The sequence below is a fragment of the Schistocerca piceifrons genome, chromosome 2 (assembly GCF_021461385.2).
Source record: "Schistocerca piceifrons isolate TAMUIC-IGC-003096 chromosome 2, iqSchPice1.1, whole genome shotgun sequence".
Classification (NCBI taxonomy): Eukaryota; Metazoa; Arthropoda; class Insecta; order Orthoptera; family Acrididae; genus Schistocerca; species Schistocerca piceifrons.
In genome coordinates, this window is record NC_060139.1 from 805,812,880 (window position 1) to 805,836,518 (window position 23,639).

Sequence of the window (23,639 nt, forward strand, 5' to 3'; positions counted from 1 at the left end):
AATGTTATGTAAAGAATGTAAAACCAAACAAGAGTAAAGAGTGTAATATAATTGGAATTGAACAATGTATCAAGATCATAATTTAAGAAAATGTACTAAAACAAAATGAAAATCATACTGTAATGTATATAAGCAACAATAAGGACATGTCAGCAAATGGATAAGATAAGTTTATTTTTGCAGTTGTATTTTTTTTGTCATGTTTACAATATGTGGAAATGACACTACAGAAATTTTGTGTAATGCAACGGTATCTGAATAAGTGCCAGTAACGAGGTGAAATATATTCCTGGGGCCACTGATATGGGAACCAGTTGTCACCAAATTGAAGATTTCACAAAGGTACACACCATTAAATGGGAACTTCATGAATTTGTGCAGTGAAGGCTATGTGAATGCATGACACGGGCACTCTGACTTTGTATTAAACATTTGAAAGTGAGCTGGGATGGTAATGGACATTGAGCTGCACGCACATGCTTCGCAAGCTAAACACTGAGTGGATACTGACTATGTGGTTACAACAAGCACTTTGCTATGAAGGAAAATTTATGTATGTATGTGTTTAGGGAGGTGACATGCCTATATAAATTGACAACCATATAGGATAAATACAATGGCTGAAGAATAAAGGCTATTCCCATACTGGCCAGGGTTATCAATCCATAAAAAAAAAAAGCTCAGACACTGTGCACCTCCATATGACATCAGTGCACCGTGGGGGCAATTGTGAAGAGTTACAGTACATTTGTTTTTTCCTCAGGTTCTTTTCTTTTTACAAATATGTATATATATAAAATAATAATAATTTTGTACCATAGATAATATTGGCATACAAACAAAACAAGTAGAGAGATGCTCTTCGATTGATTAATCTCCACCTGTTAGTCTCTCTAAGTGATAGCGGGTGTACGTATTACGAGTTCCGCCGAGTTAATATTGTTAAAAAAAAAATTTTTATTCCAACCATACATTAAAGAAGTGTTATAGAAAGTTTTCAGGAAAGCAAAGTTTATTCATACATTCATATTCTGTTCATCATTTTGCCTACGCCAAGATCTTGCATCTAGAGGATTGAAGCGAACAAGAAGAATTTGCCTGAGCAGAGGAGGGGTGATATGGAACCAGTATTGTCATGCCAATCTCTATGCACAATAGAGGTAGCAGGAAAAGGATGTACATAAATTTATGAATGTTAATCTAATAATGTATTGAATATTGAAGGTCTGTTGATATTAATGCCACCTAAAGTTCACTCAGGATAAGAATACTTTCCAATTTCTTTCAATTATTCTTTCAATATTTCTTTTATAATTATTTAAACAACAATTTTTAATCAGTTTCCATTATATATTACACTACTGACCATTAAAATTGCTACACCAAGAAGAAATGCAGATGACAATTGGGTACTCATTGGACTAATATATTATACTAGAACTCACATGTGATTACATTTTCACTCAATTTGGGTGCATAGATCTTGAAAAATCAGTACCCAGAATAACCACCTCTGGCCATAATAACAGCCTTGAAATGCCTGGGCATTGAGTCAAACAGAGCTTGGATGGCATGAACAGGTACAGCTGCCCATGCAGCTTCAACACAATACCACAGTTCATCAAGAGTAGTGACTGGCGTATTGTGATGAGCCAGTTGCTCGGCCACCATTGACCAGATGTTTTCAATTGGTGAGAGATTTGGAGAATGTGCTGGCCAGGGCAGCAGTCACACATTGTCTGTATCCAGAAAGGCCTGTACAGGACCTGCAACATGCGGTCATGCATTATCCTGCTGAAATGTAGGGTTTCACTGGGATCGAATGAAGGGTAGAGCCACGGGTCATAACACATCTGAAATGTAACGTCCACTGTTCAAAGTGAGGTCAATGAGAACAAGAGGTGACCAAGATGTGTAACCAATGACACCCCATACCATCAAGCTGGGTGATGCGCCAGTATGGCCATGATGAATACACGCTTCCAATGTGTGTTCACTGCAATGCCGCCAAACACGGATGCGACCATCATGATGCTGTAAACAGAACTTGGATTCATCTGAAAAAATGACGTTTTGCCATTTGTGCACCCAGGTTTGCTGTTGAGTACACCAATGCAGGCGCTCCTGTCTGTGATGCAGAATCAAGGGTAACCGCAGCCATGGTCTCCGAGCTGATACTCGATGCTGCTGCAAACATCATCGAACTGTTTGTGCAGATGGTTGTTGTCTTGCAAACGTCCCCATCTGTTGACTCAGGGATCGAGACATGGCTGCATGATCCATTACAGCCATGCGGATAAGATGCCTGTCATCTCGACTGCTAGTGATACGAGGCCGTTGGGATCCAGCATGGCATTCCGTGTTACTCTCCTGAACCCACTGATTCCATATTCTGCTAACAGTCATTGGATCTTGACCAATGTGAGCAGCAATGTCGTGGTACAATAAACCACAATCGTGATTGGCTACAATCCGACCTTTATGAAAGTCGGAAACGTGATGGTACACATTTATCCTCCTTACACGAGACATCACGACAACATTTCACCAGCCAATGCTGGTCAACTGCTGTTTGTGTATAAGAAATCGGTTGGAAACTTTCCTCATGTCAGCACGTTGTAGGTGTCGCCACTGGCGCCAACCTTGTGTGAATGCTCTGAAAAGCTAATCAGCATCTTCTTCCTGTCAGTTAAATTTCGTGTCTGTCGCACGTCATCTTTGTGGTGTAGCAATTTTAATGGCCAGTAGTGTATATTTTATGCATGCCCCCCTATTCTCCCAGACATTATTCAACCTGTGGCATATGACTGATACTGAGGTCATGTATAGAACTGTGGGGTCCCTCTAAATGGGTCAGTGTTCGCTACAATACTGCTTAAATCTTGATTAGAACTAACTGTCTGAATTAAACAAAGCAATTTCCTGCTGACAGAGGGTATTTTGATCCAAAATCATAGCCATTGTGCCTCCTGTTAGCTACTGTTACTGATTGTTGTCTGTTACAGAGGAAAACTAGATTCATAGTGTTGTAAGAATATTTTTCTAAAGAATGAATATTTAATTATGTGTCCTTTATAAATTTCTTCCCATTGTTGATTCTATAAATACTCTCTTGATAGTGTAACTGGGTCAGCATGTATAATTCCATGAAACTGTATGGCTCCGTATCAGTCAAACATGATTGATAGGGATACTTTGATGGTGCCATTTGCAGGTAAACAATTTACTATAGGGGTCACATTTGAGAGACAGATGAATTTAGAAATAAATTAACAGTTGTTGTTGCACTATACTTTTCTATTCTTGTTGGGAATACTACTGTGTGGACCAAACCAGAGCTATACAACAGCAACTCTTAAGTGCTTTTGATGAAAGATATTTCCTAAAGAGGCACATACACATAAATCAATAAATAAATGAATGTGATGTGATAACGATGGCAAATCCAAAGAAATTTAAAATTTTTGGCCATAGATCCTTTATGCAGATCATAGATGGGCAACCAGCAACCTGCGGGCCACATCTGGTGCACAATAAGATTCAGTTTGGCCTGCCAAAGAAATTCCAGGAGAAAGAAAAATGAGTGTTATTTCAGAAAAACATGTTTTGAGGCATAATTTAATGGCATGGCATGGTATGTCAGAGAAGGAAAACCATTCATATTGCAGAATTACCCAATAAACATTGTCACAGACACTACAGTTTTGAATTTGTGGTAGGAGCATTGCTGTTGCCTTATGATGCAGCCCATGAGCTTAAGGGGACATTTTCGGATTATTATCCCTTATTAATATTTGATCTCTCCTGAATAATTTGATGCATTATTTGTCAAAAAATTCCAATTGGAAGTGTAGTTTCTATCATTTCAAAGTTAATAACGCGTGTGTAAAATTATCTGGTCGTTCTGCACTGACTTGCCTAAGTACCTCTATCTCTTGAACTATTCAATCTAGAAGACTGTGGTTTTCACATATTTATTCCTTGAAATCATGTTAATGTTCGTGTTAAGAAGTTGGATGCACTGTGTAAACAGAAATGGCGGTATAGCACTTGCATTTTGTTTATTTACTTTGTGGTTGTCGTGTTTCATAAGTTTTGAACTGAAAACATAGTGGTTTGGTGTGTTATTATATGCTCTTATACCTCTTTTCAACATGACAAAAAGAAAGGGTTGTTTTAAGAAGTGACGTTTCCATGGAAATCAGCATATCACAAAATCTGTGTTGATCTTGAAATAGATTTTTCACAGACCCATGATAAGAATACATCTACTAGTGCTTCGAAGAGGAAACTTGGAGACCATGAGGATTTATTTATTGGCAAATATCAAAATAGTTTAGGTTATGTTCTTTTAGATTTGAGTGTGTTAGGACAAGTTTTGAAAGAATCTGTGCCATGTGAGGTTTGTGGTGGGCAAATTAGCATCTCTGAGGACTCATCTGCAAGGACTGGACTGGCTAACAAACCTGATATTCAGTGCGAAGTTTGCAGGCTCTCGACATCATTTTGGACTTGTTTGAGAGCAATGTTAGGGTATGTTAATGCTGCCTTCTCACAGCTGGCAGCTCACTGCTGGCACACGGCACCTTGCTACTTGCCGGCAGCCTTGTCGCATGTACGCTGCAGGTACCTTGCTGCTCGCTGTGTGTATTCATCCTTCAGCTATTACATTACAGGAAAGTGCACAACTACAGTGGCGTCAAGCGTAAAACGTGTTCTCCACATCGTCTGACGACAGTGACAGTGATTTGTTTGCTACAAAAATGTGGTTGTTGGAATGGAGAAGGAAGAGGAAATATGGAGTGCACCCTTTGAATGCTGAACGTCCTCACTACAGATACTTTCACAAGTATTACCAACAGCTCAAAAACTATCCAGATCACTTTTTCATACATTTATGAATGTCGCAAGAAACTCTCCAGTACATTCTAAATCTCATTGAACCAGGAATAGCTAAACAGATGAAGATTCATCCCAACATTGTTAATGCAATTTCTGTGGAGGAACACCTGGCACTCACTCTGAGGTACTATTCGTCAGATTTTATTTATGTCTACTTTATGTACTACATCGGCCATCTGCTTAGGGTTGTCCTAATAGTAAAATTTATAACTTCGATGTAACTATAACTTTAAAAAATATTACACCCTATTATTAATGATAGATACTATACAATATTTTTCTGTTGCATGATTTTGAATTACAGGGATATGAAAGACACAAGATAGCTACAGATAAAAACAATAATAAATACATTTCTGATAGTTTTATTTTATTTTAACCAATTCTAACTACATTTCAAATTTGCTGTATAATGTGACAAGGTTTACTTAGTCCCCTTTTTAAGCTCGGTTGTAATGCGGGTCCATGACATTCACAAAACTTACTTCCGCTTCACTTGGGCGATTGTAGTCTGTACCACCAGTTAACTTCTCACCTGGGCTTGATGTTTGTACATCATTATCTGTACAATGTTGGTTACTAAGTGCTGTTACCGGTGCAAATCTGATGGATCCATTCTCAGTGCTAATATTTGAAGTAGATGGATGAATATGTATACACCATTGCGAAGCTTCATCGTATCCTCTGTAACTTCGATCTGAAGATCCGTATACTCTTTCCATAAGTAGTTTCTGCACATCTATTCTGAACGACATTTTGTCAAAAGGAGTCATGTGTCTCGCGTGAGGAAGAAGAGACATGAAGAAAGCTACATCTTCATCATTTTTTTCTGATAACAGCGACTCTTTTTCCTTGCACATACACAACTTCTCTTTTTCAATTTCTGTCAACTGAATTGCAATTGGGTCTACAGGTCATGGTCTCTTCCGATAGGCCCTATGTTCAGCAGGTGTAGAGTTTGGTGGTGTCTCAGTGTGATCAGAAGACACTGGTGAAAGTGGTGATGCTAAAGATGTTGTTGATTAGCTATGAGCTATAACAGCATACTTGCTGTTGTGTTCAATTCCCACTAGTTACTCTAGGTTCAAAATTATCTCGTAAGAACATCATAGCCTCAAAATACAGCCAGTGTACTGGAGCCGTCTGAGCAGCACCACCTGAGGTGTGTGTAGGAAGCGTGTTCAGCCTTTCTTTGAACTGCTGTGGAAGACTTTTCCATTTTTTCTTAACATCACAGACTACTGAAATAAGAGGAAAAATATCTTTGCCGAAACATTAAAGAATAACCAGTTCCATTAAGTACACAATGTAGTTACATAAATACACAGTGGAAAGTAACAAACCTTTAAAAAAAAAAAAAAAAAAAAAAATCAGGTTCTTGGCAACAGGGAACTCATATGCAAGCCTAGCAGGAGAGTTTAGAGCAGGAATAACTACTGTTTCTCAAATTGTAAAACAGGTTTTATCAGTGTTGTGGCAAACACTACAACCATTGCATATGAAGCCACCAATGGAAGAAGAATTCAGAGAAACAGCTGAAATGTTTTACAAGAAGTGGGGGTTTCCAAATTGTCTAGGTTCTGTTGATGGGAAGCATATACGAATTGTAAGCCCTAAATGGTCTGGTTCTATGTTTTTCAATTATAAAAATACTTTTCAATAGTTCTGCAGGCTGTATGTGATACAGACTGTAAATTTACTTTTATTGAAGTTGGAGCATTTGGAAAGCAAAGTGACGGAGGCACTTTCAGAATGTCTGTTTTGTACGATAAAATGGTGAAAGGCGTGCTTCACATTCCTGAAGATGACTTTCTACCAGGTACTGCTGTTAAAGCCCCCTTTGTCTTCATAGGAGATGAAGCATACCCCCTTCTCAGACACATGATGAAACCTTTTGCCAGGAGAAATCTCGATTGCTCGAACGAAAAGTTCAACAAAGTTCTTTCACGAACTAGAAAAACTGTTGAATTTGCCTTTGGAATTGCGGCTGCAAAGTGGCAATTACTAAACAAACCAATTGAAACGAAAGTAGAGACTGCAGAACTGATTGTGAAAGCTGTTTGCATTTTACATAACATGATTGTGGACAAAGAGAATGTACTGAACAATGTGGAGTACAGAGACGTACTTCCTGGAGTTCAGCCATCAAGAAGAAACAATGCAGCTCCTGCTGAAGCTATCGAGATAAGGAATCTGTTTAAGCGTTTCTTTAATGAATAAAATATTGTGTAATGCAATAGACAATATGCTGCTTATGTTTTACATAAATAAGTAATCTGTTTGAGTGTTCGTTAAAGAAGAAAGTATTGTGTAATGAAATTAAATTGAAATGCAACTTGCATGTTCCACATTTTATTGCAACTTCTTTCCAAAGTTTATCCAGTATGAAATGGTTGTGATGATCTACATGCCAGTGGTCCAAGATGGCGTTCCATTCAAAAACAGCTGAAATAATCATTTGCTTCAAATCGTCACTCATTGTTTGTGGACTGTACAGAAACTGCATCCAACAAACAAAATTGTGCGCGATGGGACACGAAAGTACCATGTGCGCAACAAGCAGTCAAACAGTGCTCTGCTAGAGTGACCTTGAAGCAGCCAATCACAGTACAAGTTTCAGGCCAGACAGCGATGGTCGTAGCGTGAAACACAAACCAGCTTGATATCATCGCTTGGCAAGGATCACAGTGAGTAGTGAGCAGCGAGCGGTGTGAGCTACGATGGTGCACGCTAAATGGGGCGATAGGATTCTGTGGGTTTGATTCATCATCGCCGTACCATGCCGGCAAGCAGCGAGGTGGCAGCATAAACATGCCCTTAGATTCCTGTATGGAATGAGGTGCATTGGAAAGGATTGACTGCAGCTGAAGTATTATGTGCAATGCTGAACTTGCCAAACCCACCAACCAGATCAAGTAAGTACACAGAAGTAATTGGTGAATGTGTCAAATCTGTTGCTGCTGCTTCTATGAAAGCTGGTGCTAAAGAAGCAGTAGAATTAAATAACACAACAGACTTATCTGTGGCAGTTGATGGCACATGGCAGAAGAGAGGTCACACATCAAAAAATGCAGTTGCAACTGTCACTAGTGTTGACACAGGTAAAGTTTTAGACATTGAAGTGCTAACTAAATGCTGTCATCAGTGTAAATCAGTTGATGAAACAAGTGAAAGCCATAAAACAAATTGTGCTAAGAATTATGAGGGAACTAGTGGGGGTATGGAGGCTACTGCAGTTGTTTCTATGTTCAGACGTTCACAACAGGAGAGAGGTGTGTGTTATACTGAGTACTTGGGGGATGGTGATTCAGAAGCTTACAAATCAGTAGTGTAAAGCCAACCTTATGGTAATAAGCAGATTGTTAAGATTGAATGTGTGGGCCACGTTCAAAAATGGATGGGAATACATCTCCAAAAATTGAAGCAGACAAAAGGAAAAGAGAAGTTATCAGATGGAAAGACTCTAAATGGTAAAGGAAGACTTACAGACAAAAACATTGATGAACTCCAGCATTATTATGGAATGGCAATAAGAAACAATACACATGACCTACAGGCGATGAAACGAGCAGTGTGGGCTACATTCTTCCACAAATCTTCCACTGATGATACACCTATACATGGTCTTTGTCCACCTGGTGCTGATTCATGGTGCAAGTACCGCAAAGCTCAGGCAGCGGGTAGCGAGGAACAATTTAGGCACAAAAATAGCATACCATCTGCAGTGATGGAAGCTATTAAACCAATATATAGAGAATGAGCTCATCCTGACCTTCTTTCCAAATGTCTCCATGGTCGAACACAAAACCCGAATGAGTCTTTCAATAATGTAATTTGGACCAGCATACCAAAAAATGTCTTTGTAGGAAGGAGAACTCTATGCTTGGGTGTTTGTGATGCTGTAATAACGTTTAATGATGGTATAAAGGGAAGAATTGGGGTACTAGAGGAACTTGGTATCACTCCAGGTGCCAACACACTGCAAGCCTTTCAGTGAATGGATCAACTTAGGATCAAGAAAGCCCAGCATGCAGCAGAGGAAATGAGTAAAGAAGCAAGAGGCAGGAAAAGAAGGAAGCTTCTAGGTTTGCAGGATAGTGAAGAACAGGATCCAAATAATGCTGATTATGGGCCTAGCTGTTTCTAGAAGCTGGCATGCCTCCATGTGTAAGTTAATATCAAATAAAATGTTTGAACTTGATTTGCCGGAAATGACATTTTTAAAATTATTTGACCTATTATCGCAGGAACTATTACAGATACATATATCTAATTTTACACTATGTTACCACTTAGTTTACTGCAGCTACTACCACTTAGTATACTGCAGCTACTGAACCTCCCAAAACATCTCTACCTCTAACGGTTTTTTACTTATGGAAGAAAAAGTGGACTTATTTCTCTGTATATTTTGATTCTGGTTCAGTAATCTGAAAAGTAGTGATACTATACATCCCAAAATTTTCAGATCTCTGTCTATCACAGGTTCTGAGATAATGGGTCATCAATATTGCAAATTTAACACTGTGGGTATAGGACGTACGTACTCCCCTTAAGTAAGTATGTGAATCAGTCCCATGGATCACCAAAGGTTGCCCATGTCTGATATAAATGAAAGATCCACAGAGAGAAAATGAAACATATACATAATCATTTTCCAAAAAGAATAGTAATGGTCCAAGACAAATCATGTCATACTAATTTGAAATCATAAGCATATTTAAAAACCATATAACATATCTATGTAGTGGAAAAACAGTGTGCCTAACAGCAAAATACCTAATAATCAGTTGATAACTAAATACTACTTCTTAGATAGAAATCTCAAAGCAGGACTACAGTTTTTGAACAACCACAGTATGTACTAAAGTATGTGATACCTGTGATTAGATTACTGTAAAATGTTTCTAAAATACTTTTCAACCATTTCCATGACAATTTTACAAAAGATGATTCTAACAAATTATGAGTGTATTCCTCAAGCTCAGTTAACCAATAACAAACCCTAATGATCACTGACATATCAAGGGCGTTTCACATGAAAATCATATGTAATTAGCAAAGCACATAAACAAATTAATCTTTGTACATTACACATAACAGTGAAATAAACAAGTCTTTCAGAAACAACATTAAGTCAGATTATAAGAATGACTGGAAAGAGTTGTACACACATTTACAGAATTTACAGGGTTAAAAAAAGCTTTTGATAATAACTGGAATATGCTCTTTGAAATTCTGAATTGTGAATTTAATTTAATTGTGTTTTATTCATTTCATGACATACGTTTACAATTCATTTGGTTTGCATAGAGGAGACATGTCAAAAATTTATAATACAGTTAGAATGATTTTTACATTAATAAATAATAGCACTACAATAAATAATAACACTATAGGGATGCTTCGTGGAACATGTAACACATTGTGTACAGCTCAAATTTCGAGTCTGCCCTGCATGAAATCATCCACTGGGTAATAACACTTCTGTGTCAGTACCTCATGTAGCTTTCTTTTAAGTGAACCTAAATTCATCTGCATCAACTTGTTCCCTTTCAATTTATTACAAATTTTCATTCCCATATATTGAGGTCCCTGGGTCTACAGTCTGAGGTTATGGGTGGGGAGTATAAAATTTTCTTGGTTTCTAGTATCATGTGTGTTGTTATGGTGACCGGAATGGTCGCGGGGTAGTAGTGACGGAAACGCGGTGGGACACGTGGAGTGGCCCGCTCACATCAACACAACGGGAGAGGATGGACACAACCAACGGAGGACATTACGACACAACAAGAACAGACAACAGAGTAACAAACCAAACAAGACAACCACGTCCACTGGAATAGAAACATGATAGTCAATATGCTGTCTGAGGTGATACGTCCTGAGACGCACGCAACGTTAGACTGCTGGCTGAACGCGAGGCAGGTGCTTAAGTATGCTATCGGGGGTGCCGCTATTGGCTGCTGAGGCCACGTGTTCCACGGTGGTGCACTCACACTAAAAGCAGGCCTGGAGGCGCGTGCCACCACAGCTTACAGCGCGATGGTGCAGAGACCTCTATGGGTCTCCGACGTCCATGACGTCTGGCGCGGATTCAAATTCTGCAGCACGTTGTACCAGAATGTGAATGGACAAAATGGTTTCCCTCAAATAATTCGTGTCTGGTGCGCAGAAATATAATAATCTCATATATGTATAAGGATGGCAAAGTTAATACGTTAAGTTTTCTAAATAATGGTCAGCATGGTACTTTGTGATTTGCAGTGCACACGCTTTGAATGATTTTTTTTCTGTATTTTTAGTATCCATGCTATGTTTGTCAAGTTACCCCAAAAAACAATACCATACCTAATAATGGATTTGAAGTAGCTTGTATACACTACTTTTTGTGTTTCCATGTCACTTGCAGTTGATAATATTTGCATTGCAAATGCAGAGCTGCTCAATTTGTTTCCTAGCTATTCAATGTGTGCCAGCCAGCTCCAATTTTTATCTACATTTAAACCTAAGAATTTGACTGAGTCAACTTCTCCTATATCTTGGTTATTGTGTACAATCTTAATCTGCTCACAGTTTGGCTGTTTGCTTTTTAGATATGTTTAGATTCAACCCAATTAGCTGAAACCAAGTTTCTAAGGGTACTGATGGTACTGATCACAGATTTGGGAATTTTTTCTGAATCCTGATCTTCAAATAAGACCGAACTGATAAGGAACTGATATTTAATGGTAAGTCATTAACACAGAATAGAAGTAGGACTGGGCCTAATATGGAGACTTGTGGAAGACACTGAGATTATTTTTTCCAGTCAGAAAAATAATATGCGCCATTTGAAGAGAATCTAACTCTTTGCTTTCTGTTTGATAAGTAGGGTTTAAGCCATTGTAGGGCACTGCTGCTAATGCCATACTTTCCAAGTTCGTGAACAAGTAATGCGTGGTTTACAGAATCAAACGCCTTTGTGAGATTGCAGAAAATTCCTACCATCTTATTTCTCTATTTTTATGACCTACCAAGTATCTATGAACATCTTACTGAATATTTTTGAGCCCAACCTATTCCGATGTAGACCATAGTCAAAGTAGATATATTACTTTACTTTATTTGTTATTTTATTGCTGCAGAGTCTAGGTGGAAATGTTTCATTAAAGACCCCAAGTAAACTATTTAGGAATTTCTCAAAGTTTTCATCACTTGAGTTACAATGATCAAAAGGCCATGTTTTCTCTTTTAGCTTCTCACTAAATGTTAGCATGTTTTCTTTGCTAAAGTTCCTTGTTTTGTTCCTTGTTTTGTTTCTTAGTTCCTGCTCATATGAGTTCTCATACATGAAATGTTCCTGTTTGTCTGTGGCAGCTCAATGAACAATGCACAATAATCTGAAATACCTAGATCTAGACAAAATTGATACACATCTTCATATACATAATTAGTTAGAACATTGTCGATACATGTTGCTGATTGCCCATTGTCTCTGGTAGATTCAAAGAAATTCAGTTTGAAACCATATTTCTTTACCAAGTCAGTGAATCTTGAAGTGTAGCTACTATCACATGTGATATCAATATTAAAATCAACAGCTATTACATTTTTTCCTTTTTTTTCTCTACAAAGGTCGTCTAGCATAATTTGAAGCTTAGATAAGAATAGTTCAGTTGTTGACGTCCCTGGAATTCTGTATATTGAGATTATTATAACATTTGTTAGTGAGTCCACTATTTCTAGACAACAGCTCTCAAACACACATTCTTCATTTAAGTAATTAAAACAGTTTCTGGTCTCACAATTTATATCACTATGTAGATCTTGTCTCATAATTTATATCACTATGCAGAAGTATACTGAGCCTCCATGTGACTTGTTTTTTCTACAAAAGCTACTTGCTAATCTGAAATTCCCTCTTTTGTTTACAATTTTAATTGTCTCCTCAGTAAAACAGTGCTCATTTAAACAAACAAACTTCAATATTTGCTTATTCTGACAGAATGATTTCCAATTCATCTATTTTGGAGCTTTTATTGTTTGAAGCATCAGTGTTTAAAACATTTATATTCCAGTGGATAACATATCTACTTTGACTATTAGTTATGGGCTTCAGCATATTTCTCACCAGATAATGGTTTGGTTTTGTCTTTCTTAATGCTACACAACTTTTTTCACCCCCATCACTACTTATCAGTTTCCCTTATTTTTTATGACCTACCAAGTATCTATGAACATCTTACTGAATATTTTTGGGCCCAACCTATTCAGATGTAGACCATCTTTGGCAAGAGACTTTGCACTTAGAAATTTCTTGGGATCAATGAAAATGACTCCTTGTTTACTGCACTGTTCTTTAATATTGCTGTTTATTCTCTGCACATATCTGTCAGTCACCGATCTCCTGAACATAGTGGCACTTACTATTATTCTAGAATTCGAGTAGAGTCTTCTGGCCATTCAGATGAGGTTCCTTATGTGATTTACAATTTCTTCATCACTGTTGTTTTGAAGCAAATTTGTTCCCACATCGATGAAAACATCTTTTGGATTTCTGTTACGCTTGTGTGCTGTGTTGTCACTCAAGTTTAAGATGTTGTTTAGGTGTGTATGCAATTGATGTGTCCTGATTCCTGGTCGAAAGTCAATTTCAGAGTTTGGAAGGAGTATGTTTTTCAACAATGAGTCACCTATAATAAGGAATTCACTTTCTATCTTATTATAATGCTTCTTTCTATTTTGTACATTACACTGGTCCACTTATATTTGTTTGGTTCTTCCGTATCTTCAGTTTCTTTTTCTTTCGTAATGGCGGCTGCATTTTTTCATGGTTTGTCAGTTGGATCACCCCATGCATTTGCCGAAGTAGGTCCATCTAACAGTGCAGATAAAATACAGGGAGTTAAAGATCACCTACAAGATGTATAGAAACCAGACTGCAGTTATAACAGTCTCAGAACATGAAAGGAAGACAGTCATTAAAAATAGAGTGAGACTGTTACAATTTTATTCCCATGTTATTCAATCAGTGCAAAGAGCAAACAGTAAAGGAAACCAAGGCAAAGTTTCGCAAAGGAATTCAGGTTCAAGGAGAAAAATAAAACTTCAAAGTTTGTCAATGACATTGTAATTCTATCAGTTATGGTGCAGGCCTCTCAGAGAGAGAGAGAGAGAGAGAGAGAGAGAGAGAGAAGGGTGTTGTGTGTGTGTGTGTGTGTGTGTGTGTGTGTCATGGAGAGCTGCGTCAAATCAGTCTTTGAACTGAAGACCACACCAATGTGTGTTCATTTCAAGTAGTTTTGCTAACCTTTGCATGGCAGAATTGCAGATCAACTGAAGGTAAGATTGAATTTAATTTTTAGTGTGAGGAAGTTTGTATTTTTGGAGTTGCAATATTAAACAGAGAATTGTGTACTACTTTGTAAGGAAAGCCAAATTCTGAACTGCATTCTACAATTTTTACTCATATTGCAATCATATTGTAGCTTTTGGGTTTTTGTTGGAAGTAATTGTAGTAGATTATCAATGTAGGTCTTACTGACAATATTCCCTAGCAGATCACTCACCTGAGGATCTTCTGTCCCAGGCGTCAGACTTTGTCTCTTCTGCAGGTGTTTCATAGCCTACTAAGAAATTGGTTTACAAAAGGAACAATAGGGAAGCTACAGACAATGAAAGTTAGGGTAATATGGCGAAACATATATTTAGAATTCAACACACAAATCCAGACATAGCCCTATCGCAAGCATTCATAAATAGTTACACGCAGAACGTAGCCGCTGGGCGAGCATACTTGCTGTAGGACAAGTTGAAAGTACATAAGATCACTCACAAACCTGTCTTCAGTATGAAGACCAGTCCCCAGAAAGGGCACAGAAATAGCAGGTATCACTATAAACAGAGAAACTAACCGTGGGTCACACTAATAGCAACAGGGGTCAGCCAAAACAGCTTACTACCCGACATGCCAGTCTGCTGCACTACTGTCTAGTGGTACAGATGTAGCACTAATGCACTCACAACCACTGTAATTACGGAGTGCTTCAGAAACATCATAATTCGTTTCCGGATGACTAAACCTATGCAGTTCCCAAGGCAATGGGAAGCACTAGCCATTAAACAGTTGTACCTGCCATACACTGAACTTTGCAGTGTTGACTCCTCTAGGAACTGCAATGGAATGGGGCCGGAGAGCTGCTTTCAAGGTGATTAAAAGTTTGGTCACTGCATTACAGTGCACCAAGAGGTATGTGAAAAAGTACTCATAGCTAACCTAACAAGGATGAGAGGTGGAATCATTCCTGCTATTCTGGCCACCTGGAGTGGTAGAGTTCTGCCCCTCACATTGTGTGTTCAGAACTGGCAAGAATTCTCAGAAGGCAGGACAACTGGTTTGTGCCTCTGCCACCGCAAGCTAGATTTCACCATCTTTGGCAACTTTTATATTAATTAAATGGGGAATGCTAAAATTATCCTTCCCCCTCTAACCAATGGTCCTCTATTGTACACAATACCTTGATAATGTCTTTGGACTTGGGAAAATTACTTTAGTGGTATAATTCAATGATCAAGTTTGATGAATTTTTAATTAATTATTCAACTGCCAGAGTTAGATATCAGTTTGCTAAGAATTTTATGTGGAATTAGAATCTGTTATCAGAATTAAAGGAGTAATTTTATTTCTCTCTCTTCCTTTATGGTGAGGACTGGTCTGGACAGTTGCTGTGGCCTTGCAACGTGCTTGACAAAGCCACTATGTTACACCTGCCCCTTCAAGGGTCTGATTCAGGAAACAGCTGTTCTCAAAGAAAACAGAATCCATCCCAATTCCAGTAGATAACAACAATAAGAAACATGTACACAAAACAGTTAAGACGTATGATACACAAACCAAATTTTTAGCGAATGGTATCCAGCAGGACTATCTCTGTACAAGATGTCTTGTACATTAATTTCTTGTCCTAAACATAATTTGCCCTAAATACTGCCTCAATCATTTTTTTTTTTTTCAAAATTTAATTTCATTGAGAGAGGGAGTACAGTGTGACCAGAGAAGGACCTTTCCATTAAACAATTTTGAACAGCACTGTAATGACTGTCATTAATTCAACCCAAATCACTGTACTGGATTAAAGTGTTAGTTTTCCTGGATGATTCATTGAACAAGGGTTTGTTGGTCCCTTAATTTTACACTAAACACTGGCACTCACAACAATTAATCAGAAAAACATAGGGACACTACCTGCTGTTGACTCTGGCCACATCTGGTGGATGGCTGAGTCAGAGGGGCAAGAGGCCAAGGCAGCAGTCATTTCCTGCCAGCAGCTGCATTGACCACATCCCCAATGGCAGGAGTGGCAGCCTTTTGTCAGCGATTCTGAAACACTCAACCCTTTGCCTCCTACTGGCCTGTGACCTCGAGAAGCATGCGCTTACCACCAACTATTGTCGCTTTGTAATAAGCTGTCTGGTAAACTCGCTGTAGATATGTTTTTCACATTCTCTGAGGGAGTTGCTGGCAACAGAAAAGCTACAGTGACACAGTTGTGGAATGTCCTCTCATAGTCTTCAAGTGTCATAGTTAAACATTTTATAACCAACACAAAAATTTGCATATTAATGACATCGGTTTCTTGTCCACCAATATTCTCTTATCAGACTTGCAGGCTCTGTGATCCCATTTGAGCTTTTGAGGGCTCAGCAATCGTACAATATCTTAAGGTAACATAATCCCTTTTGTTACGCTGAAAGTCTTTGGGTTGTTTGCTTGTACAATATCATAAGTTAATTTAATCCCTTTTTCGAGGCTGAATAGTCCTTAGGATGTCTGTTCTCTAGCAACATTGCTACATTAATTGTTCACACTTCAGTTTCATCTCACTATGTCTCTTAGTTTAATATTGAATCACTATAATACTCACTTACACTACAATTATTGTTTTGCTTTTTCTCTCCTGGGTTTCTTTTCCCACTGAAATCATTATCACTGGACAAGGTTGCTAGACAGATACTGGTGTCAAGACTTGGCAGCCTTTTACTTCACAAATCAATGTTTTCCAAGCTCTCTATTTTTTGGAATCATTGAATAAACTGTTCGTCAAGACTAATACAACCATAATGGTATCTCGATTGTTCATCTCCAGCTATTCCTTTTTCTTAACTAAGACTTACCCCTCTTGCTAAATGTTTTTTGGAGTATATTCCTTGAGCTGCATCCTGCTGGTATGATTTGAAATCCCTTGACATACAGATATGTATAAACTTGGCATTTAATGATCCTTCATACTCTCCTTCATCGTTTTTCCCTAGTGTACAATTAAGATTATATTAATTGTTTGGGGGGGGGGGGGGAGGGGGGGGCATGCATCTGCCCGTGTGGGTGGAGAGTGGATGGGCGTGCAAGCACATGTGTGTCTTTGTCTGCTGGTTGGATAGTTCAATTCAACTTCTCAACACTGTTGTGAAGACCTCGGCATTACAGATCAGTTCACGAACCTTATCTGTCTTAAGTAAACATTAGTGGGGGAGTGCTTTATGACTGTGCCAGTCATACTTGTAATGCAAGGCACTCTCTTCGCCAGTGCCTCCTGCCACAAGGGGAACAAAGTCCATTTTGTCACTACCCTTGCTATCTACCTCCACTGCAAGGCATGTGCTCTATATTTCCAGTTCCCACTCTTCCTCTATACACCAAGTCTTTTTCCAGTGGTAGGGTATTTGTCCGTATTGAACTCTAAAATTCTCTTCATTTTCCTCCTTAGTACTTGCTAACTATTACAGAGTTATGCAAATCACAACACAACTTGTAACTAGGAAACACATTATGTTAGGCACAGAACTTGTAACACATCACCTTAGGTACACACAGCATCAAAGGAAATTGTCACAACCTCACCCTTTTTCTCTCAGCAAATAAAATTTAAATGGACAACACATTCATCAAAATTCAAACTCGAGAATGCTAACCTGGTATTTAACTCAATCTATGGGTGTGAAGGGGTCTAGCTGGTGAACAGTTTGACATTCTCAATATTCTGTATGCCTTTCTCAATGTCAATAACTGGATCAACAACTGCGTAGGAGTGGTTGCCAAGAAGTTTTTTGATTTGGTAGGGACCATCATACAGCAGGTAGAACTTGGCTTCTTTCTTCTCTAAGAGATCAGACTGGTGATGGTTTCGGACTGGCATCAAATCTCCTTCATTAATAGGAGTGTGTCTGGCTGTGTGATCATGGCACACATGCCACAGAACATGGATTAAGCTTTTAATGACCTCTTCTAAGTGCAGGATGTCGATTCGAACAGTGAATCATTGCCAGTTTCCCCATTTCACGGAAACACCACTCAGTTGGGTTCACTGCTGCATGGTACATGCTTGTCTGGTGAATAGTTTTTCCTTGCTACTGCATTGTTTTTCCTTGCTACTGCATTTTGGCAATCTACATGTGAGATGTGAACTGTGGGCCATTGTCTGACGAGGTCTCCTTGAGGTTACTGAACACATCAGTGGAACAGTGCAAACACCTCACAAGAACAATAGCTGAAGTGGTTCTCACAGGACAGAATTTAATAAACTTCATAAATACATCTAGGATGGCAAAAAGAAACTGAGCTCCATCTTTGCTTACAGGGAGATTTACCATTATATCTACTGATGGTAGTTCTCATGTACAAATGCAGAAACATGCTGCATTAATCCTGTAATTCTTTCTCTCACTGGCTTCATGTTCTGGCACTGAATACACTTGACTAATTGCTTGACAATAACTGACTGCATTTTCTTGAAGTGCACATCTTGTTTCAGCATAGCAAGACACTTTGCAGCCTGTAGTGCCCAGATAGCAGGTGGGTCCATTCTAAGAGGAATGCAGAGCTTCCAACTCTTGCTGTCTTGATGGATCCATGTATTAGAACTCCATCCAACAACTGGTATTAAATATACACTGTCTTGCTCGCTTGACTTTTGAGTAATTTATTCTTAATAACCAGAGGCTTATGATCATCACAATGGTGTGGAGCGATGTTCTGGAGTTAATGCCTCATTTCAGCATCACCCTCAATCTTCTTAATACAGTGAATGTCAATTTATTTACTATCTGGGTGGCCCAGATCTTTGTTAGGCATCCCGAGAGGAAGGCAGCACAAAACGTCTGGGACAATGTTATCCTTGCCTGACATGAATTGGATGGTATATGTGAAATCCTATAGAGCTAATGCCCAGCACAGTAACCTCTGATTCAGGTGCCGACAGCTATTCAGGAATGTTTGAGCCTGGTGATCAGTCACTATCATTACTTGATGGCACAAAAGGTAGTGTCAGAACCATTGTAAACTCCAGACTACCACTAACAATTCTTTTTCAGTCACGCCATACTTCCTCTCACAATCACTCAACATTCGACTTGCAAAGCAAATAATGCTGTGCTCCTTATGTTCTCCCTTCCCACACTCCCAATATAAATGCGATCCTATCACATAACATGAACTCTCTGTAGTGAGGAAAAATTCATAGTTAAAATCTGGGAGGTGGAGGATAAGGTTCTTAGCTAACGAGTACTTAAAGACTTGGAACTTGTGTTTAGTCCATTGGAAGGGTACGTTCTTTTTCAGCAGCCCTGTCAGATAGATGCTGCTCTCAGTGTAATCCTGTACATATATGCGAAAATATCCCATCAGTCCAAGGATTGCCCTAAGCTGCCGCTGGTTCTTGGGGGTGGGAAGCTCATGGATGGGTTCTAATTTCTCCTCTTCTTCACTACTAATGACATAACCCAAGAATTTTACTGCCAGGCATGCAAATCTGCACTTTCCTAACCTCAGGGTCATGCTAACATGAGCCACTGCCTGTATTAAGTCTTGCAGGATTTTGCAGTGTTCTCTGAAACCCTTTGAGGCAATTATGGTTTTGTCCACACAGCAAGTCCTGCCTGGAAAGGTTTAAACTCAGGACTGAATCCAGAGTGCAGATGAAAGTTGCAACACTTAGATTTAGACAAAATGGTAGGACTGTGTACTCATAGCTACTTCCATTTATTAGGTCACTGTACACTGCATAGATAGTTCTGAAAGCAGTACTTGCCAATGAAATGAGGTCAAATCCAGTGTGGTGAAAAATTTAGCACTGTCAAACCTCAGTATGTCATCTTCTATGGCTTTGGGCCTGTCTCATTCCATAATTAGGATCTTGCTGAGATGCTTGGCCTCTAGCACCTAGCGAATACCACTTGCTTATTTGTCCACAGCTAATACTGCATTATTATAACAACTGCTGGAGTGGCTAATCACTTCCCCCTTCAACATTTGCTTGATCTCCCTTACCAAGGCTTTTCATTTGGACAGAAGGATGGGGTAGGGTACAAGTAAAATATGTCCCATTCCTTTACTCTCAGATCTTCTGGGTCATTCTTGAAATAAACAGATGTACAGCTTTAACTCGACATATAAGGTGACCTGCTGCTCCAAGGACAGACAGCTCCCTTTGGTAATCCTTTTTCTCCAGCTCATCCTCAGGCACCCTAGGGGTGTGACACATTCCTGCCTGACAGGGCCAGCGCTCACCTGATGAGCCACAAGCTGATTGCAGGTCATCCTCGTTGGCCGGCGGTGGCTGTTCCAGCCAAACAGAGAGGGAGACCCCTCCACTCCATGTACCGCTAGTGGTTCACAGAGTAGCAGTGTGTGTCTGCTCCCATTCACTGATATGCTCACATTTTCATGCTTGCAATCAAGTATGGCATTGATGTGACTCAGCCAATCAGCACTGAGTATTATAGGTACTGGCAGTTTTGTCACAACCAGAACCGGCTGAAACCATGTAAATTCTTGCAGTGACAATTCCAATAACACCTGCTTGTTTACTAGCTCGGATTGTGCATCAGTAGCACACCTTATCCTTACCACTGTCAGTGGCAAAAATTTCCAGTCTATTCCTCTCCCTGAGGAACTCAAAATACACCTCTGAAGTAGCCAAGATAGTTGGACCTCTGTTAATTAGTATCTTTTGCGTGGAACCAGAAGTGTAAAGCTATGCATAGACTCTGATAAGCCTTTTCTCATGTGACAAAGTCTTCCGCCAACAATGGGTGTCCCAGCCACAGAGTTATACGGAAACACACAGATCAATATCGGCATGCTACTAGCTATCACCACTCTTTGCAGAAAAGTTCTGTTTTGAGGACATTGGTGCATGAAATGGAAGCTATTTTAGACACTGAAAGCCTTCCAAAGGAACTGAGCCACTTACAGAAATTTTGACCACCAGTGTACTTGCAGCACCATCCATTGTGTGATCCAATGAAGTGGAGGGCTATGCCGGTGGTGGTGTAACTACCAGCAGGGTCTCCCAAGCCAGACAGGTCTCCATAGAGGATCCAGACAAAGTGTGTCTCACAATGTCCCGTCTAGTGTCCCGTCTATTGTCCTGTCCTGTCCTGTCCTGTCCTATCCTATTCTGTTCTGTCCCATCCTATACACTCCCTTCCTTTCCTTTTCCTCCTTGTGATTGTGTGGCAGCAGACACAGTCCCCTAATTTGGACAGTGGAAGATCCTTGGAAACCAGGACAACGTTGATGCACATAGGCCTTACTGCGAAGGGATGGATAGCGTTCTGTAGTCATGGTGAAGACAAGCTGTCTAATGGGTAAGGCCCTTTAATAAAACTTTGGCAGGTGTCCAGGCCATGAGGTGGCAGCCCCACCAGGACACTCAGGGGCTGTGGGCTGATAACCCACACCACCAAAAAACACATATGACAGAAACTAAAAGGAGAAACAGCCAGATGGATCTTAAGGATATGACATTTGGCCTGAAAAGGAAAACCCGTATCGGATTTTGGAATGTAAGGATGTTGAGAGAGGCAGGGTGGCTAAGACAGGTTCAAAAAGAGATGGAGAACTATCAACTAGATATATTGGGACTAAGTGAAGTAAGGTGACCAGAATCTGGTGAATTCCAAACACAAAATGGTATTGTGTTGCTGTATGCGGGTCAGACAGGTGAGGACGTGATACATAGGAATGATGTAGGGCTCTTACTATCTAAAAGCAGCAAGAAGAGCTTACTGGAGTGGAAACCAGTCTCAGAATGGATAATAACTGTACGCTTTAAAACAAATGTGCGATATGTCACTGTAATTAAATGCTATGCACCTACTGAAATAGCTAAAGGAGAATTAAAAGATGCATTTTATACAGAGCTTCACGGAGTCCTTAGACAAACAAATTCTAGGGACATAAAAATGTTAATGGGTGACTTGAATGCAAAAGTTGGTCCAGAAAATGAAGGGCTTCAACATATTATGGGCATGCATGGCATGGGGATCAGGAATGTAAATGGTGAACTGTTGATAGATACATGTGCTGAACATGACCTAGTCATTGGAGGCACATTGTTTCCAAATCATAACTGCCATAAGATAATGTGGGTTTCTCCAGACCACATTACCAAAAATCAAATAGACCACATAGTCATAAGCCGCAAGTTCCGACACTCTCTGTTAGATGTCAGAAATAGAAGAGGGGCAGACGTTGGAAGTGACCACCAACTAGTTTTGGTGGAATTCAGACTGAAGATAGTGGCAAATAGAACCAAGCTCAATCACAGGTGCAAGAAAATAGATGTGGCAAGGTTAAAAGACCAACAGATCAAAGAAACATTTGCCCTTGAACTAAAAAACAGATTCCAGGTCCTCTCTGAAGAAAACCTTATGGAAGAGGGAATTTAAACATGCTGGCAAAAAATCAAAGACAGTTATTTAGATGTGGGAGAAAAAATCTTAGGATCTAAGGCACATCAAAGGAAGGAATGGATCTCTGATGCTACATGGAATGAAATCAGCCACAAGAAATAACTAAAACTTAAGTTAAATTTTTGTAAGGCACGAGTGCAGAAGAGCAAAGCACATAAAGAATACACAGAGGCGAACAAAAAAGTGAAAATATTGCTACATCGAGATAAAAGGAAATGCATAGATGAGCAAGAAAAATTAGCAGAAGAGGCAGCAAGACAAGAAAATATGAAAGAGCTCTACAATATTGCCAAACAATTGTCAATGAAGAACTTCAGACATGAAGGACCAGTTAAGAACAAGGATGAGGTGATGCTTACAACTCAACAGGCACATCTACAGAGATGGGAGGAGCACTTCAAGGAACTGTTAAATTGTGAAGACAACCAAGAGAAACAGGTAAGAGATGTTCCAGAGGAAGTTGAAGAAGATCAAGATATAAATTTGCAGTGCCTCACAATGGACGAAATTAGGATTGCCTTGAAAACACTAAACAATACAAAGGCTCCAGGCCTAGAAAACATAGCACCAGAGCTCTTAAAAGTCGATATTGAAAGTACTGTTAAAATGCTCCAGCCTTTTCTGAAGCATATTTGGCTTGAAGAGAAATCTCCAAAGGAGTGGAAAAATGGTTTGGTGGTAAAGCTACCAAAAAAGGGAAAATTGTCAGACTGTAACAACTGGCGTGGTATTACATTGTTAGTGCCCAGTAAGGTCCTCACCAGAATTATTTTAAACAGAATTAAAGAATCCCTTGAAAAGCAACTGCATAAAGAACAGGCCGGTTTTAGGGCACAATGCAGTTTTGTTGATCTTATTAACACTCTTAGGATCATTTTAGAGCAAAGCAAAGAATTCCAAGCAACCATGTACCTGGCATTCATTGATTTTCAAATGGCCTTCGATTCCGTGAAACATAAAGTGCTCTGGCAGGTGATGCGGAAGTATGGCATACGACAGAAGAT

The 23,639-nt window shown here is 39.3% G+C and overlaps 2 protein-coding genes across 2 annotated transcripts; both read left to right on the forward strand.

Moving 5' to 3' along the window:
• Positions 1-6,400: 6,400 nt before the first annotated feature.
• On the forward strand, positions 6,401-7,122 carry LOC124775877. The gene is made up of 2 exons (XM_047250711.1): positions 6,401-6,508; positions 6,574-7,122. The coding sequence occupies exons 1-2, from the start codon at positions 6,401-6,403 to the stop codon at positions 7,120-7,122; spliced, it is 657 nt and encodes a 218-aa protein (XP_047106667.1).
• A 14,445-nt stretch (positions 7,123-21,567) lies between these two features.
• LOC124775878 (craniofacial development protein 2-like) lies at positions 21,568-22,611 on the forward strand. The gene is made up of 2 exons (XM_047250712.1): positions 21,568-21,818; positions 21,936-22,611. The coding sequence occupies exons 1-2, from the start codon at positions 21,568-21,570 to the stop codon at positions 22,609-22,611; spliced, it is 927 nt and encodes a 308-aa protein (XP_047106668.1).
• Positions 22,612-23,639: the final 1,028 nt, after the last annotated feature.

Excerpts from the sequence above, each read along its gene's own strand:
- LOC124775877 (XM_047250711.1), top strand. The coding sequence starts at position 6,401 with ATGAAGCCACCAATGGAAGAAGAATTCAGAGAAACAGCTGAAATGTTT. Across the intron at positions 6,509-6,573 it reads ATGGGAAGCATATACGAATT|GCTGTATGTGATACAGACTG; the intron begins GTAAGCCCTAAA and ends ATAGTTCTGCAG.
- LOC124775878 (XM_047250712.1), top strand. The coding sequence starts at position 21,568 with ATGAGGTGGCAGCCCCACCAGGACACTCAGGGGCTGTGGGCTGATAAC. Across the intron at positions 21,819-21,935 it reads TTGGGACTAAGTGAAGTAAG|CAAGAAGAGCTTACTGGAGT; the intron begins GTGACCAGAATC and ends ATCTAAAAGCAG.